The sequence below is a fragment of the Syngnathus floridae genome, chromosome 16 (assembly GCF_059516105.1).
Source record: "Syngnathus floridae isolate MCC-2025c chromosome 16, RoL_Sflo_1.0, whole genome shotgun sequence".
NCBI classification, from domain to species: domain Eukaryota; kingdom Metazoa; phylum Chordata; class Actinopteri; order Syngnathiformes; family Syngnathidae; genus Syngnathus; species Syngnathus floridae.
Window position 1 is genome coordinate 8,384,064 of NC_142428.1, and position 18,776 is coordinate 8,402,839.

The following is an 18,776-nucleotide window of genomic DNA, read 5'->3' on the forward strand; positions in this document are numbered from 1 at the left end:
TATGAATTTCAGGCCATATTGCTAAGCCCTCCGGCTGATAGCAGCAGTCGAGCCTAGTCATAGATTTTAATGGTTTTAATTGTATGACGACATTTTCCGTTAGGTGTGTACAAGTTATTCCCCTTTGTGAATGGTGAACTAAAGACTGATTTCAAGAAAATCGCAAATCGAATTGAAAAACTTTATTTTTTCTTGTTATTGTTCGAACCGTGCACGGCAGCAGAAGCAGTAGCGCGGGAAGAGACCATACTTTATGCTTGATTTAGAATTCAACTTAGTAAAGAAAAAAAAAAAAAAAAACTGAAACACAAACTCAATAAAAACCCTGCAGCTAACGACAGCATAAATATTTATTTTAAAAGACGTGTTTTTCCCCCCGACATCACATTTACTCTTCGACTCATTTCTTCTACCTGTTGCTCCGCCTCATTTATGTGCATGATGAGACGGTTACTGGATTTGCAGGCAGACATTTTAGTAATGGAGGTGGCATCCATATCTATTTATCCAGTGATAGATATTTAAATACTTTTAGCTGCTGCTGTAAAACACAATGTCGATATTGCAAGATGTGTCTCAAATTATCAAGCGATGGCAATCTTAAAATCCATAACCATCCATAATTGTGTGTGAAAGCCAAAGCGAGCTGATCAATCTTGGACCACATGTGCCATGTAACAAGTAACATGTAACAGCTTGTGAATGAATATTTGTTTCATCGATTGTACTCAAACTTTATTGTTCATCAATAAGACGCGAATCTTAAGTAAACACTGATCGTAGTCGTATTATGCGCAAGACACAGGGGGCACTCAAAGAGCATTTATACAGTAAGACATTCCAAACTTGGGCAGAAAAATAGTAACCAAAGTTAATAACCACAAAATAACCAACCAATACACATTTAATGGGCTTTTGGAAGAAAAAAAAATTCTGAATAATAAAATTAAATTCGAAAAGGTACATGGCTCACCTAAGCAGACTTGCAAAAAAAATATATTTTATATTTGTTTTGTTTTAAAGGTGTAATAAATATTGAGACCGTGTAATAAATAATGAGACTCGTGTTACTTGTGTACAACTTTTGTAAATGGTTAAAGTAGCTACATATTAGGTAAAAATAACATTGTCAAACATCAGCCATTTGGCGAATTATTTTTAATTATGTTTATGTTTAAAGGGTTGAGGGGTTGTTTGGCGGGCCAATTAATCGGTCTGGCCCTGAAAATAATCACAAATGGCAAAACAATGTGGGCTTTCGAACAATCCATAAAATCTGACACACAGGAAAAATGCTGGAGGTGATTTTTTTTGCACTTTCCTTAATGCTTAAATGCTGGAGGTGATTTTTTTGGCCATTTTACTTAATTGAAATTAATTGTTCATCAAGGACGGTTAATAATTTATCTTGTGCTCTGTAAAGTGCTTTGTTAAAGCTGCAGCTGTTGTAAAAGCGCCACATAAATAAAATAATTTGTGTTACAATTCATATTCAAATCACTGGGCTTCCATCCTTTGTTCCACAAGTTCTCCCATTACTAGTGGTTAGGATAATATAAAGAAATAGTCACTTTAATCCTCTGACCCTGTAACGTTAGTAGGAGGAAAGATTTGATTTTTTTTTTTCTTTTAAGCTTCAACAACAAATATAATTGTAGAATACAAAAATCGGTTATCAGCATCAGTTTGCAGAAACAGGAAATTATCAGTTGCCTGTATAGTTTCGATGGGGAAAAAAAGATTGTTAATTGCTATCAACTGTATTGTATTTATTTATGAATCTAAATAATAAGTTCAGCGTTTAAAAAGCGCAGTTCACTTGTTTACATACGTTGTGACGCATCAGGAGTTGGATGTGTTAAATGTAGTCACAGATGTGTTTGCATTCTTGTTTTAATCTGCCTTTTAGTTTCTTTGATTTCTTAATGATTTAGAACATTATATACAGAATTATGTGAATGCTTACAGACTACATGTCAAAGTATTTAATAATTTTAACCCTGCAATGTAATAGGCTTAGAATCTTTCATATCAATTAATGTTTAATTTCCCATTATCTTAACACACCATAGTATATAATATATATGATGTTTCACTGTAGATACGTCAAATTAAATGCTTGTTTGTAAAAAAAAAAATATATATATAAAGGCCCTTAAAAATAATAATCTAATATTACATCGCTGTCGCAACTTTTAGCGATAATGAATCCTTTCACGAGGGTAGGTGACAAGGGTTGCAAAGAGAAGATGTCCAAAACTCACAGATATTACTTACAGTGCGGTTACACTGTTTTACTACGCAGTTTAATTTGATTTGATGTGTCATCTCATCTGCACGCATTTACTCGATATAAACTCAGGCCTGATGTACACAAATTAATCAAGGTCCTACACCACTGTGCCTAGCCATCCTAAATTTACTAACACTGGCCCAATTTACTGTGCAGTTGAGATTTTTGTTTTTGCGTGTTGGGTTATGTCCTTCCACAAATAATGTTGTGAACAAAATGCACAGCAAAGAAAATGCCAAATGCTAAATATTCTGTTATATTTGTTTATAATGAAAAAAAGCCAAAACAGGCAAAGAACTGTAACTATGCAGCGGTAATATCGTCTTAAAGTCTTACGTAACAGTATTAAGAGGGTAAATAGGAAATAATTCTTGAAACATAGAACGTATATCACAACACAGGGGTCGCAATACGTGTGTGTCCCCATACTTGGCCTTCAAGGCGAAATGTAACCCAATATTTTACATTCCTTTACTTTTTTTCTGAAAATGGTCATGTGTATAGCTAAATTATAGTTTTATTATGCTATATTGCATGTTCTTCAACTGTTCGTGGCGCTTCCAGTTTATCACCAGCAAAGTATCTGCACTGCACAGCTAGGAGCAGCTTTGAGAGATGTGCTGGCAGACTTTAGGAATGAATCTGCAATATCAATTATGCCTTCATATCAATGCTTGAACTGTAAAGAGGCCCGCAACAATACATTCCCATATTGATTTTTTTTTTTAGCAAAGCCCTAGTTATAGTGGTTACAGTTTATGCTGAGTCCCTGCATGTGCGGTGCACATTACCAAGAGAAAGACGAAATATTAATGTGGCCACCTACACTCGTGTGGTTAGAAGATTTTCATACTGTTTAGCCACATTGACTAAGAGGTTTCACGACCAAGTTCACGTTACGTCACAGGCTGAAGAAATGTAACCGTCATAAAACAAGCACCCCTGTATAATATTTTGTCGACATAACATGTGGTGTTTCACTGACAATTCTATGGAGTAAGTTAAGAATGAAACATTTAAGTCATTATTTTAATGTACAGTGGACCTAAAGAACGCAAAGCTCAATCAAGGACAAGGATATTGGCTGTACTTTCATATTTTTTTCTAAATGAATTACTGATGAATAAGGAAATCTTAGTCAGGTATTGCATGTAAGTATCCATCCATTGCCCAAACGCAACACCAAATGAGTTTTTATTTATGCATGAAAGCGCATTGTGTCTCCTGTCATGTCACTGTGACAATAAACCAGGCAAATAGAAAGTCTTCCAAAAACATCAAACTCGGGTCATCATCTGCTTTATCTCTTGACTGATGAATGAAGTTCTTCAAACCAATCAAAAAGCTGACTAAGGTCAACACAATATGTCTGGCTACAAAAATACTAACTTGAGCCATCTAAAAGAAGTTGCAAAATTCAAACGAGGCACCATTTCAGACAAAGCAACCACTTAGCATGCACTGGAGCGCAAAATATTAACTCAACTGAAACTAAGTGGAAAGAAAATTATGACAAATGAATAATTGGGATCAAACCATCTTAGGTACAAAATGGGGTCATACTGGATCATTGATCACATGACAACACTGCCACACTATTCCAAGACTTAAATCACTACACCTTCATCCATAACAATTAGGTTTAAAGCAAATACAAAGAGAGGTCACATGCCACAATAATGATTTGGATGCACTTGCAGTATTTAATCTTGACTAATTAATTCAGTGTGCAATGAATGCAGCGCACTAACTATGAACACCATGATGTATTATTGTGTTCAAAACAGTATGGAGTTACTAGAAATGTGTGCATGTCCACAAAGCAACCTCCATTTTGGGGAAAACAAATAATATTCTCACTTTGTGCACAATGCATTCCCAACAGTGTTCTGAGTTAAGAGTCTTTACACTAAAGAAATGCATCAGCAGCCAGGCCAGACATACAAAGTCTCCCAAGCACCACTATTGAGCACTGCCTGGAAAAGTATGGAACCAACTGAGGCATCTTTCCTTGTGAAACAACCCATACTCCTACCTAAGCTGGTTAGGGATTCTCTTATCTCTTTGTAACTCTCTCCACCCCATCCTCCAGTGCTTTGGGGGAGCTGGGAGAGCTGCTGAGGGAAGGGGAAACGAGTGTTATTCATCAGGCACAGTAGTTCTTTAAGAACAAACAAGGCAGAAAAACATTTGATGAGAATATGATGTTAAAAGCCTGGTGTTGTCCTGTACTTTTTGGTGTAATGGATGGATGGCTTACACTGCAACTGCCTCTAATAATGAATATATTAATAAACGTATACTGTAGGCTAATAAGTACGGCTTGGGGGGGTATCTAAGTTGACCACATAAGTTTGACAAAACAAAAATGTTTCCGTTGAGACAATAAAACGCCCATTACCATGTTTGGTCACTTGCGTGCTTATCACACAGACATTTGTTTGGCGAGTTGCTCTAAAACAGAAAACGTGTAGCTAATCGATGTCATCGGAATCGGTATAGGCCCATCTGACCGAACCATGTCAACTGCAGTAGTTTCACCAGCTCGCACAAACGACCCCCCCTCCCATTTGCGATGCCATCTTTATCGAAATTTTATCACGTTGCCATTGTTAGTGAACGAGGTCTATTGACACAAAGATTGGAAGCGTGTAAAAAAAATGGGACCAGAAATATGTCTGCTGTTAATTGTATTCCAGAGTAGCATGCCTGTGAAAAGGGCACTCTCATCACAACGATCATCTTCCCTAAGAATTTATTTGGAGCATTTCGGGAGTTTCATCATCAGGGTGTTACGGGTGAAAGGATTCCGAATCATTTTTGTACCTCGATTTTACAAAAAATGTCTAAAAGATTTTTTTTTCTCCTTTGGGTACCCTATTATTTGGGATGCAGGTCGGGATGACAGCCCAGAAATGCTATGCATGACGGTAACATCCCGCTAACGTGCGGAGAAGGCCAACTTCAAAATAAAATCTTCCCAAATACATTAATGCACAGACATCAATGCTTTGGTACACTTTAAGATAAGAAATACAGTTTGCTGCTTTGCACAGTTTAAATCTCGGGAAAAAAATTTGTTGTCCAAAAACAAAAACCAACAGGTTGCTCATGTTCTCTTGTGTATTCGCAATTAATCAAGCCCCCAATTTTTTTTTTAAACTTTATCTGAATGCTCGATTACTTGAGAGAATTTTAAATAGTATAGCGGAATACCAAAATGTTCACTATCATATAAGTTGGACACCTCATTTGTAGGCTATGTTTACTGATGTGGGTTTTATTTCCCAATTTTGTTGTATACCTGTTGTACAATGACAATAAAGTGATTCTATTTTATTCTGTTCTATTTCTACTAAGGTAAAAAAAACAACAGCCGAATAATAAAGACAAAGGTGATGAGCGATTTTAATATGGGCATCGCCACTATCTGCTGAGCAGCAGTGCTTTCTCTGAGGCAGGCCCATAAATAAGAATTAGAACCTGGTGTGAACACCATTTACAATCTTTATTCCAAATTCCTCACCTAACTTCTGATACTTACTTTAATGGCCTTGATGCCTGACTTGGTGATTTGGGTCATCTTGGCCTTCGAGATGGGTGGCTTGTACTCATTCAACGAGTATAACTGCAAAAATCACAGAAGACATACAATGAGAATCAAATTTCATTCATGTCGAAGAAATCCCTGCTAGTTTTCTAATTGCATTAACAAGGAAATGAAACGACAAGGAATGAGAATCAACCTTTATTTATGTCAAAAAAATTCACATTTGTAAGAAATGTTTTGATCACACCACTGTTTTTCTCATTTCATTGTGTTGGCGTTATTCACCTTACCACTATATACCACGATAGATGACATAGAACACAAGTCTTAGTTTTTTTCCCACAACTTAAAACTTCCTTGAAAGAGCAATAAGAAACAATTGACAGATTTCCTGACTCCATAGTTAACAACCCCACCTCATAACCTCTGGTTGAGGAAAGTGTATCTTTATAGTTGTCTATGGTTCTGCCAAATTTCATGTAATTTGGTGAATCTGCAGAAAAAATATTTTGGACCCACCAATCTCTTGATGTTATTGTGACCTGCCATGATGGCTCGTATATTCCATCGCTTCCAACATGTGAAGGCACTATATAAATAAAGATGTATTGTATTGTATAGATTTCATGAATTGTAGAATTCATGAATTGTAGCAAGTAAAATGCATTATAACTATGATATAGTAATTCCTATGTAGTTCGCAAGGTGTGGAGTGTTTGTTCATTCACAACTCCTAATTTGTTATTTTGTAAGCATGTTTGATAGCCGAATTAAACCACCATACATCTGACGAATGTCTCTCTATTAGTATTCTACCCGTTTTAAGTCTTTTGTATATTTGTGTTAAGTCATAAAAAAATGCTGCATTGGACGAGGTGTGAATGTACACCGATCACGTCCAGGTTTATGGTGTTACATCATGACCATTAAAAGTGATAAATGGCGAAAATGCTTTATTTATTTTATCACTGCTGGATGCAAAACATCAACTGGCAGAGCAACAAGCCTAAAAGTGCCGCGATCGTTTTTGTCAATGTCAGTGATGCTTAAGCTAACGCTCCAAGTTATCGTGCAACTCAGACGGGTTAGCTAACTTGTAGCGTGCTAACGTTAGCAGCAGGCAGTGCAGCTCCCGTTCTCGTTTTACACTGCAGATAGTTGTAATTACAATGTAATCACGTCGAACTTTAACCAAGCACCTCCACTGACTATGCCTGGACGAGTGCTTCCCTAAAAATAAACAACGCAGCGACATGTTTGTGCAGTTATGCGGCCTTGCGACAGTCCCGCTAACGTTAGTTTACGTTAGCTTTAGCTAACTAGCTTTAACGTCGCCGCTAATAAGAAGGGGATACTGGATTTTTCGTCATGTTGACATGATCTACTGCACGGATTTGCAACAAACCTCGTTGTTGAAGGCTTTCACGGCCTCCATGATGGCGTGTTCGTGTTCGGGCTCTCAGCGACTATCTACTCAATAATAGGTTGGAGACATGCATGCTCGGTGTCTGGCGAGATGGAGGAGATTGCCAATATGGCGCACAAGCATAGGAGGACAACTACAGTACACACGACCACGACCCCAAGCGTCGATTTTGGGGAGTTACAAGTTGCGCCTCCATGTTTTTGCAGGGATCATTCAAAACAATGTAGAAAATGCTTTAGTCGTGTTTTATTGGCCTGAATACAAACAAGCTCACCATCGTTGAGCTTCATAATATACACTGGAATACGTCACGCATCCATTTTTAGGAGCCTCAACAGTTGACATTGGGTTGGACCAAGGTTGGGGTTGTCATTATATTTGATTGCAACTTGGACTTGGATCTGTTTTACTGTTTTGAGAGTGGCAATTACAGTGATGAACAAGTTTTTTTTTTTTTCAATCAGATTCAAGTAAAATTTTCTAGATGTTTTTTTTTTTTTTTACACCGATTCTGAAATGTACTTTTTTTCCCTCTAGCACATCAGGTTGTCATAATAATGTAATATGCACCATAGTAATATACATATTTAGTAATATTGATGAATTAAGGAGGTTCAGCAAAAAGTGGATTTTTTTTCAGAAATGTAACTACGACACAGTCAAATCCATATTGTGCAATATTTTATAGGTTAAACAAAATATGAAACTATTTCTAAAACCTGATGAGCTAGAAAATAAGGGACAACATTTTTAAAATCAGCGGCAAAAATACATCTGGGGACACATGAATCCATCTCTGGTTAAAATTTGCTATTCACCGGTGTCCTTAACTGTGAGTTTCCCACTACCAGTGTTTCATGGAGATTAAAATACTGAATTCACATTTTTGTGTTTGGTTTAATTTACAGCAGTTAAAATGAACCATTTTACTTACAAGTCATAATCACATTTTAAATGAGACTGTAGAACAAAATGTTCTGCTTTACATCATCGAAAAGAAATTCAAACAAATGTGAAAACTCGTGATTTATGATAGCTACTCAGTTCTTGCAGACTGAAGTTCAGTAGAGCTCCTTCTCAAGTTTGTTCAAAAGGTGTAACAGGCATTGAAGGTGCATGGCACCCGTAAGAAACTGAAAACAGTAAAGAACATACATTATATCCGGCACCATCTAAATAGCTCAAACCTACAACAAAACAAAAACAAGTGTTTCCATGTAGAGAGCAATGCGACATACTCCATCTTTCACAAACGGCAAAAAAATAAAAGGAATACCCTGCAAAAGATGCTAATTTTACAAATGGTAAAAGTAATACTAGGATGTATTTCACATTGTAATGTGACCCGCTAGTTAAAAAATGGCTGTACAGACTATATAGAAATAAAACATAAAAAGTTTTCATTGAAGATCGTAAAAGTCCACAGTAGTCCCACTTTAAAATTTAACAGCAGTGTGTATGTACAGGTGTGTGTATGAAAAGTCAGTAGCGGGACACAGAGGAGTCTTTAAAAACTGGACTCAGCTACAGGAGCAGCAACGGCTGTTGCGCCATCTTGAGAGGCCTCTGACTCTACATGTTGGTCATTTGGGACACAGATCTCTTGCACCAAAGGTCCGTTGGCTTCCTTCCATTCTCTGAACCTGACCGAAGTCAGCTCAGTGTCTGACAGCACCTGCTCTAGTGCCTGTAGGTCTGCCTGTTTTGACTGGGATGTAAAAGAAAAATCACTTAAAAATCTGCAACTAAGGAGAACCACAATTTATCAAAGCAACACTGTATTGGAAAAATACAAACCTTTAAGGTGCTGTTCAGTGTCCTGACGAGATGCAGTTTGTCATTGACAGTTTGGTTTTTGCAACGTTTCACGAAGGATGCCCTGAATTCCCGTTTGGTGGATGGTTTGCGGTCTCCTATAGGCGACAGGCTGGCCTCCTTCAGGTGGATATAAAGTTTCTCCATCTCATCGGCGGTGTTGCCGTAATCACCTGCAGCAACATTAGTCCCACGACATCATGATTAGTATCATCACAGACTACATGTTAAATAACCATGACAGCAATAACACAAAAAAATAGAATGTAAATTATATCACTGGTGGCCTAAGCTGGCCGTGTTAAAAATGTCTCACCTTTGTCCACCACACCTGAAGCCTCCATGTTTGCTGCACCTTCCTCAGTGAACCCTGTTTCAGCCAACTCCAGAGGAGCCGAATTCTCCACCTCCTCCTCGTCCTCCTCAGGCGGGTGTTGATGCAAGTGCACCTGGACCGAGCACACCGCCGGCGCTTCGCCTGAAGAAGCAGAAGACATCTGTGCCACCAGGTCCAACCAGGACTGGCGCTGTTTGGAGAGAGACGAGGCGGACGAGCTGTGTGATGTCATCGTACTGGGAGGCGAGGAATGTGAGCCGTTTCCTTCGCTAGGGACCGTCGGCGTGTACGGTGGAGGAAGAGTGCCCTGTGAGACCGAGATAATCAGAGAGGTTGATTACACATTTGCTACGCAATACAGGCAAACACTCGACCAAGCCATGGCTCAGACCTGATGTGTGCTACCAGGTGGACCAGACGGAGCCATGGAGTCCCGCTGGGTCTGCTCACAGTATGGCGGTGGAGGTATATCTGTGGTTTCTGCATCTTCATGGTCACTGGCCTCACTGTAACACTCTAAAAGACACATGCGCAATGTCACCTTCTAACTCGCTGTGTTTTCAATTGAAATGACAAAGTCACACAAAAGCGAGTTTTCTTCAGAAGCTTACCAGCTGCTGTGTCTTGTTCCGTGGGCTCATAATGAATGGAGGCAAGCCCGAGCTTGTTCAGCCATCTGGAACACACGCACAAGGTAATTGCTCGGCAGGATTTGAACATTTCATTTAATTTGAAGCATCTTTTCCAATGCAGTCGGTACGCCATTGTACTTACATGTTCATTTCTTCGTGGTTCTCAGCAGCAAAATAAAACATCATAACTTGTGGGTGGCAGGCTTTGAATGCACTGCAGACAAAAATGAGGCAATGTTGAGAAGGGACATGAAAGAGAGCGCAACGCCAATTCCAATGATGTTCACGTCTAAAAATGAGGAGTTTAGCGGGGGACATTGCGAAGCGCATTGCTTACTGTTTCTTCTTGCACTCGATGGCTCGGTCGATCATGAAGTTGGAGAGGTCAATGTAGCCCTCGGCTTTCTCCGCCTGCATCACAAACATTGAAAAAGAGCGAGTGTGAAATGACTTTAAGCCACTTCCTGACAAAGCCCACTACCGTCCGCTACTTCTTCTATTTCCTCCCGCGGTGTGTCTGTGACATTTCACACCAAACCGAACCTGTCAGTCAAACTGGCCTTTCCATCAGGGTCATAAGAGGTGTGATACTGCATGCTAATTACTTTTAAGACAGGCTGTGGAGGAACTCTTCTTCAAATAGTCTTTGTGGCTCAACATTTGTCAGAATCGCTCGATCATCCATTAGACATCCAACTCAAATAGATTTCACACCTTCAGTAAAACGATAACGGCATTCTCACCAGCTGGTTTGTGTACCAATATAACGCTGTTTTCTTCAGGACGAACCAGAACTTCTTCCATTTCATACCCAGGAAGCCTTTGCTCTCTTTCTTCTTGTACAACCAACCCTGGTGGTCGGGCTGACCCAGCTCTTTGACTGACACCCGCCGCCTGCTCATTGCACCATTGCCTGTGCACACACACACACGTGCAAAAACCACAATGAGACATTATACAATGTATGAAAGCTCAAATGGTTTCCAGTGACCTCAATTGAGGTTGCAAACAATAAAATTCCGCCTAGATGTTAAAAAGCCAATAACACCAGCTTACCTTTTTCAGATCTGAATCTAGGTATGATCATGATTCCCAAATGAACTCAGATTGGCTACAAAGAGGTAAAACCTAAATTGAAGTATGTAAATAAGCAAGCGCATACTAGCCCACTATTACATTTACACAATTACAGTTCCAGGGCCCTGCAGAAAATTGATGGAAACCGGAGGGTGACGACCTACCAGTTCGGCTCTTCTTCTTGGACTTGTGGCGCAGGGAGACCTTTTGGAGCAAAAAAACAAAAACAGGAGTGAGATTGAGTGGTGGGTCAGTGAATTTAAGAGCATGCTAACCAAAACCAAGCAGCTCACAAGAAGAAGCCGCCTGGAACATCCTGTTTCACACTGCAAATGTCACATGCACTCACTCTCTCTCTCTCTACTTCTCTCATATGTACGCAAGCACACACGCAAAAATAATGACGTTCTTCAACTGTGCCCCGGCTTTCTGTCTTCTTCAGCTATGGGCTCTATTTCCAAATAAAGCCTGGAACAATGATATTGGAGGACATTTTATCCATTTGTTGAATTAAAGGAAATAATTCTTAACATAATCTGAAGATATGTCATGTATGTTGAATTATTTAGATCAGATCTAGATTAAATTTGGTTTCACTTATCTTCAGAAACTGCCCACACGTCAAAAGTTGTTGAAATAAATAAATGTTGATACATTGTTTTGTTTTTTCACAATATAGCCTTAATTGTAGTCAGAATGTTACACCCAAACAAATAAATGTCTGCCAGGCTTTCTCTAACCTCTTCATTATAAGACTAAAATGAAAAAAGTAGTTGATAAAGAGGTCAGTATATGAAAATTAATTCCAACAAGTAGCCCAACAAAACGGTTGGCCTGCTTAGTGGTCATTTTGGGTCCCGCAAAGTTACTAACTAAAAGACAGCGTAAGCACCCACAAAAATGTAACTAACAAAACAAAATAAAAAGAACTTACTGGGTTGTAATCGTCAGCAGCCATGGAGGGTGACACAGATATGGGGAAGGCAGCCTGGTCAGAAAGACAAAAAGCAAACAAAGCATATCACCAGCAAGAAAAAAAAAAAAGCAATTCCAATTCTTAAGGTTCATTGACTAATACACAGTCAGTTATTCAACAGCACTAAGCGAAAGCACATTTTAAAGTACTGGAATAAAAAAACACTTAGCAAAACCTAGACCTCCTGCAAACCATAATACCAAATGACTCTATAAACAGCACAGTATCCATTTTTTTAACATTACAAAGTTGACCAATTTCCAATAGCCAAATGAAAACATACAAGGACCCTTTGGATCAGTTCATGAATATTACAACGGACAAAGAGTTAACATGATCACCTTTTCTACAATGGAGGTAATACGTAATTTATCACACCAACCAAAGAAACAATGAAATCTGAGGAAAAACACAAATCAAACGCAGCACTTGACTCACAGCTTTCAAGTTGCACTGTCAGCAATTTGTGATGCACAAAGGAATTATGAAGGACTCCACGCTCCTTAGTATCAACTAGTCTTGTTTCAAGACTACACCGCTGAATATTAGTGATTATTGTTTTAGCAATAAGGCCAGACGTACATCTCGATTGTTAACGTCAATGATGGGTGAGTGTGACATTGAGAAATCTGAGCACCCGCTTGACTCACTTCCTTAGCAAACTTAAGTTCCTTATTTTAAATTTGCCAACTTCAAGAGATCCTAAAAAAAGTGACGTTCTCCTGTGAGAACATTAAAAGGTAATAAATTTACATTTGTTTAATATAGATTGATCACATCCCACATTATTATTATCATTACACATCAGGCTGTCAGTAAAAATGTTTTTCATAAAAATATCAAAAGTACACGCTACAATAATGTCAAAGAATAAAAATGAGAAAAACAAAACGACTCATACCTTTTAAAAGTCCTTCATAATTCGAAAAGGAGTACCTTCTTGTTCTAAAACACTTCACCACTGTGCATAAACCAAAGTTGAGTGGATGTTGCCCAAGAGCAGTCGCAGTTGTCGCATCCTTTCCGGATGTAATGGGCAAGTTAAACCGCCAATGGGCGACAAGCGCAACATTAAACTTGACAGACACAAAACGCAGGTGTGCTTTCCCTTTTTGTTTTTCCCTCCATGCAGACCACTAAACGTAAACTGCAGATTTGACGGCATAAATGCAAACGCAGTCACTCCTGGATTTTGAAATAAAGTTACTAAATTTACATCTTTTCGTGGACGTCGAGCAACGTCTACTGGGGTTACCCAATAAATTCCTAGTATATTGACAATAGGTAACCAGTCAAAATCAGTGTGCAATTGTTAATAAACTACTAACATACCGTACCTGCCACCACATTGTCAACGTTTGCAGCGTTGTCCGAAAACTGTGCTCAAAGTTTGACCAAACTTTGGCGAGCATATCGGACATGCAACAAAAAGCTACAAAGAACTTGTTGTTATCAGGTGGTTTACCCTGATTACCTTGGACTAAAATGAAAAGTATGGTAAATCAAATGCGTTTCGTACAAGACTATGAAATAAAATTAACTTTCAAACAGTAACTTCAACTTGTGACTCCACATTTGGACAAAACTACATTTCTCAAAAATAATAATTGCTTACCGCTTGGTGTCGCTGTAAGGTAAAACGCTTCAGACAACGCACGAAGAGGAAGTCGAATCAAATGTGGCGGAAATGTCAAAATAATGACATTTCAAAATAAAAGTTCATATTTAAGTTTAGCAAATGGCCTAAAATCCGTCTCACAGAAATATAATTTAGATACAGTTATAATTTATTAGATTTTACTTATATTACTGTTCTTCAGAGGTAAAAGTCAAATGAAACTCACACACTTAAATCCATAGTTGACCCAAAACAACCGTTTTGTTATCCACTCATTGCCTAACTTCACAAATTGTTGCTTTTTAAGCAACAATGGTCCATGTCACTGTGTGCAGCACTTTAAATGTTTTTGCTGGGATAAAGGTAACAACAGATGCATTCCCGAGTCACAAATAGAGCTTGATTTAAATGTCCTAGAATGAACCCTTTATTTGCTTACCATTTTTCTCACTGTGCAATACTAATTCCAGTGGTCCCATCCATACTGCCCATTTATTTCTGCATTAATCAAGCGTTCCATTTTAACATAATTCACATTCCCATCTGTTCATTTTTATTTTTAAATGACAGTGGACAACTTAATCATGATTTAAAGGAGCATTTGTGCGCAAGTGAATTTCGAGAGGCCTTAAGGATTCCTGAGAATTCTGATTGGTCACACCATTGTAGCGCTCAATCTCCCATCACGATTCATGCTGGGAAGTGTCACGGCACTTATCTAATGTACCCCACGCCCCTGACACCACTCCACACCCTTCTTGACCCAAAATCCGAGTGTGTGAGAGGAAGGGCTAACAGAGAGACTATTCTTCTTGAGCAACGGGGGAGGGGTGCAGGCCTGGTCATGATAGCCCAATCTAGTTTGCTCACTTTGGCTTCCTTTGTAGCGCTCCAATGGCCGCCACAAGGGGTCTTGTGTTGCAAGACCCTTAGTATAGCCACAAATACTACATTTGCATGTGTTCAAGTGGACTTCTCACACACACACGCAATTTTAGGAGCGCTGGAAGAAAATTTGGTAAAATTTAGAGGTGCACAATTGTGACTATTATTTCTTTCATTAACAGAAAGGTACCAACAATTTTGTCCGTGTGTACATCACCCATTAGAGGTCTTCCTTGAATCAAATTATTTTCACAGATGACCTACAATTAGTGCACAAGAAAAAGCATCACTTTGTGTTTGTTTGATAGAGGCAGTGTACTTACAGCTTGAGAGAAGGACCAGGATCGTATATTTGGTTGATTATACCTGCAAGAGAAAGAAGTATTTAAAATTGAGAGGACCACAGAGAAAACATTTCAACTTCAACTGTCATACTTCAGTACTATACATAAACATGTACTGATTGTGACTTTCTCATAACCACACAATCTATTGCAAGCTGGCACCGACTGAGTCTGGTGACAGATTTTATGGAAATCGTTTAATGACTGGAATGTGGTAGGATGGTGCCAGTGGTTTTGATAATGCATTTGGCAATACTGCCACAGCAAACATGGGTTCCCAAAGCTGAAAATACTCAGTGCACCCGAGACGGGCCTCACCCTGCAATTTAAGGCAACAAAAATGTCATCTTATTTTCCTGCGTTTTAGTCCCTTTTCCCTCTTCCCATCAAGGTTATTATAGTTAACGGAAAGTAAAACAAAAAAAAAGTAAAACTAAATATGAAAAAAAAAGTTTCATTAATGAAATAATCAAAATGATTACCGAAACTACATTTAACATTTTCAAGATAATTTAGAAGCAACTATAATTGCAGTGAAACTGTCCATTTTTTCATTCTTCAATTAATTTCATACATGTGATTTTGGGGTTTATTAAATTTTTTCATTTCGCCATTACTCCTCAACCGTCCAGAACAACAGATATCTAACAGTAAAGTAGTTTGGGAATCGTCGTTTGTGATATTATGCAATACTTATCACCTTTCGTTTTTTTCCCCTTTTTTTAATCTTTCACTTGAGAACTACTTTATGAAGAAACCAAAACTAATATTAAATATAATATAACCTAAAATAAGCATTTGGGGGGAAATAAAACTAATAAAAACTAACAATGCTGCTCTAAAAAGTAATTAAAATTTACACTAATTAATTCTGTTGGCAACAACACAATTTGATATTTACAACTATAATAGAAGGAGGGGGTCTAATAAAACAGATGGCGTGGCATCACGTCACGTCACATCCAACCATACAACAAACGGATGTCCACACTAGCAATGATGACAATGTCCAGCCACAATATTAAGCACAGCCAATTATTGGCCAAGCATAAAAATTCTATCGTAAAAGTGCTTGATGGGGATGGGCTCTCAAATTCCATAGAAAAATCATTCAAGCTGCCTGTGTGAAAATTATTTTGTGCCCTGGGAAGAGAAAATGGCCCTCGCCAAACAGTTATCCCAAATGTGTCATATGCATGACTAATTAAAATTTATGGCGAAGAAAGGACTCAAGCTGATTGCTAAATTAGTCGATGAAGATGTGTTTGTCTGCTTTTTGTCCTTCATGGAGCTAAACCAAGTCGACGCTTTTGACAGGTGACATAAGAATGAAACCAATGCACATTAAATTTCTTTTTTCACATTTCCAAACTAAAATGATCATGACAGCTGATTAATTCCTGAGTCAATCACATCCTCTGGCCTTAACCATTGCCTCCCACTGTTTTCCTAGATGCCAGCCCACTCCCACAGTAATGAGTCACCCGATTAGCATCGCATCCGTCTATTTATTGTAAATACGAGGCGTGTGATTGAGCGGGCGATAAATAAGATGTGATGTTTTTAGGACCTAGAATAGAAGCAAGTAGGTGGTAGGGTGACTTTGAGTCATCGATCATGGCGTTAAAGTGGGCAGATGCGCTTCATTGGGCTCTGTAACCAAGAGCAGAGGAGACACGGGTGTCACGGATGATGAAATCTAGAGGAAAGAGCAAGCCTCAGATGTCATCATCTGTCACACAAGGCTGCTGTGCTTCCACCTACAGACATGCCAATAAATATTGTGGGCATCTTAGTGGCTAATCTGGAACACCGGGAGAATTCCCGATGGTCCACAGTACTTTATGATTCTGTTTTGGCCCGTAAAGCAAATTCTAAAATCGGCATGCAATTACGGATATACGGTACATGCCTTTGTATAATGCTCTTTAAATTTAATTTGTACACTCTAAAAACAGGTTAAAAAAAACTCATAAAGGGACGATCCACTATTTGGATCAATTGGATCCAACTTTCTGGGTTGTGCAAAAAAACAACAATTGAAGGTTGGGGCAAAGGGACCCAAGTGGAGGAAATGGTAAACTATTTTATAGGGGTAAAATCACATTCATTAAAGATCTTTTAGTTTTTAATTTGCTGACTTCATATGCTATAATTTAAAAACCTCAAAAGATGCCAGCTTTGATCTGACAGTTTTGCCACCCCACACCTCTCACCACCTGTCGATGACTAACCCATGCGGTAAAAGCAGCCCACCCACTGATCATGTGGTTGGTTTGGAAACAATTCTACAGGCTACCGCCCAGTATGATGAAGAGAAATGAGACTTGCCCACCTCTTACTTTTGCAGTTTGATTTATGAGTTCAATGCGGTATTAATGTGTGGAAAAAAAAGTGGGCAAAAGAGTGGGCACTCACCGATTGAGGAAGTCTCTGCTATGGTGCCAGTCGGGTCCCTGCGATACATAAAAAATTCACGCTTTATGTTCCATTTGAAATAAAATTATGTGTAACACTATATTCAATTTAATTCTAATTATTTGGAGTAATTTAATAAATATGAAACAATTTAGAATAGTTTTTTTCTTATTAAATCCATATGTGATTCACACCATTTGTGATGTGCATATTGAGTTAGTGGTTAGCAAACTTGATGAGTTAAAAGAAGTGTGAGTGCTATTTAGGCAAACCTCAGGGCTTCAGAAGGTGCAAATTAGTGAAGATCGCAGGAAACTAGCGCTGCAAGCATGGGCAAGAGCCAGATAGACGGAAGTAGAAACAGAGAAGATTAGCAGAGAACATGCAGCAGAACCCCCGAGCAAAGGTGAGGGTTCATTTTGATCAGAGGAAAAGGGCAAAAGCTGCCAGACGGGTTGTAATCCTATCCTCACTTTTAAATGTAAAAGACAACATACGTGTAGAAACAAGAACTCGTCATGGTAAGCCTGCTTGGAGCATATGGTCCACCAGCTGGAGTTTTAAGGTTTGTCAAAGTGCATTCATAAGCATCATCACCTGACCCCCCCCAACCCCACCACACACACAGGGGGTACCTTGATGTTAGCTATCATGTTACACCACATGCTTAAAAAACACGAGCGGAGTTCATAGAAGGTTAGAAAAGCAGAAGGCTCTGTCATTTGCTGTTGCATTCACGAGCAATGAGAAAATCACACCTCAGACACCGGTAAAAGCTCATCAGAAAAAATGTGTGATCACAAAGTCGAACGAGATTTGAATAAATGAAAGAAATGTGTTGAAGTTCGGTTAGATTTGAAGCAGTCACACTCAAATGGTAAAATGAAGACAATACGAAAGATGACTGAAACAAACTGCACTTTTTAATAAAAGGCTATGCAAACGTACAAAAAAGGCATGTTGCGCAATAACGGAACCTTCCTCTTAGCAGATTAGTTTTAAACAATACTGTGATGTGAGCTATAGTCTTTTCATAGCACAAGATAATCTGTGTGGATAAAAAACATTGATTCAACGTAACACCCTAGTTTATTACGGTTATCAAGACGCATGTATGGACCCCTTGAGTTGGGTAATTGCAAAGTAAATTGAAACAGGATAGAAAGAACCACACTCAGTAGTGTGCGTAGCTTAAAAACCCAACACAAATATTTGTGACAGCGATGAGAACATCCTTTCACCGACCGATGCAGCAATATCAATTTAAGTGACAAAACGATTATTGTAAAAATATGCATAGCTTAAGAGAGGCAACCATCGGCAGAAAAAATGATTTACAGTAGCTAATCTATCACAATAGTAATCGAAGAACAAACATACATGCACTGCTGCATTAACAAAAAAT

General features: G+C 38.6%; 2 protein-coding genes across 12 annotated transcripts in view; both read right to left on the bottom strand.

Annotated features, from left to right (window-relative positions):
- The window catches only part of scaf8 (SR-related CTD-associated factor 8), a 56,404-nt gene extending 48,989 nt beyond the window's left edge, over positions 1–7,415 (bottom strand). For 4 of the 5 annotated variants that reach the window (XR_015863555.1, XR_015863556.1, XR_015863557.1 and 1 more), the window contains exons 1-2: positions 7,249–7,415; positions 5,838–5,921 (exon numbers count right to left, since the gene is read on the bottom strand). Coding sequence is in view for 1 of the 5 variants with exons in the window: in XM_088401378.1 (XP_088257504.1) it covers positions 5,838–5,921; positions 7,249–7,278 (114 nt within the window). In the remaining 4 variants the exon portion in view is untranslated. Of the gene's footprint in view, positions 1–4,328; positions 4,411–5,837; positions 5,922–7,248 lie in introns of all 5 variants that reach the window. The other variant, XM_088401379.1, reaches the window with a different exon arrangement.
- Positions 7,416–8,146: 731 nt separating this feature from the next.
- The window catches only part of LOC148385500 (connector enhancer of kinase suppressor of ras 3-like), a 34,094-nt gene continuing 23,464 nt past the window's right edge, over positions 8,147–18,776 (bottom strand). For 2 of the 7 annotated variants that reach the window (XM_088401382.1, XM_088401384.1), the window contains exons 14-25: positions 17,372–17,409; positions 14,933–14,975; positions 12,065–12,118; positions 11,295–11,334; positions 10,797–10,966; positions 10,391–10,464; positions 10,196–10,267; positions 10,033–10,097; positions 9,813–9,937; positions 9,401–9,728; positions 9,067–9,257; positions 8,147–8,977 (exon numbers count right to left, since the gene is read on the bottom strand). In XM_088401382.1, the coding sequence (XP_088257508.1) occupies positions 8,777–8,977; positions 9,067–9,257; positions 9,401–9,728; positions 9,813–9,937; positions 10,033–10,097; positions 10,196–10,267; positions 10,391–10,464; positions 10,797–10,966; positions 11,295–11,334; positions 12,065–12,118; positions 14,933–14,975; positions 17,372–17,409 (1,401 nt within the window). In that variant the 3' untranslated portion in view covers positions 8,147–8,776. Of the gene's footprint in view, positions 8,978–9,066; positions 9,258–9,400; positions 9,729–9,812; positions 9,938–10,032; positions 10,098–10,195; positions 10,268–10,390; positions 10,465–10,796; positions 10,967–11,294; positions 11,335–12,064; positions 12,119–12,544; positions 12,594–13,007; positions 13,359–13,443; positions 13,748–14,932; positions 14,976–17,371; positions 17,410–18,776 lie in introns of those variants that run through there. The other 5 variants (XM_088401386.1, XM_088401383.1, XM_088401387.1 and 2 more) reach the window with 5 other exon arrangements.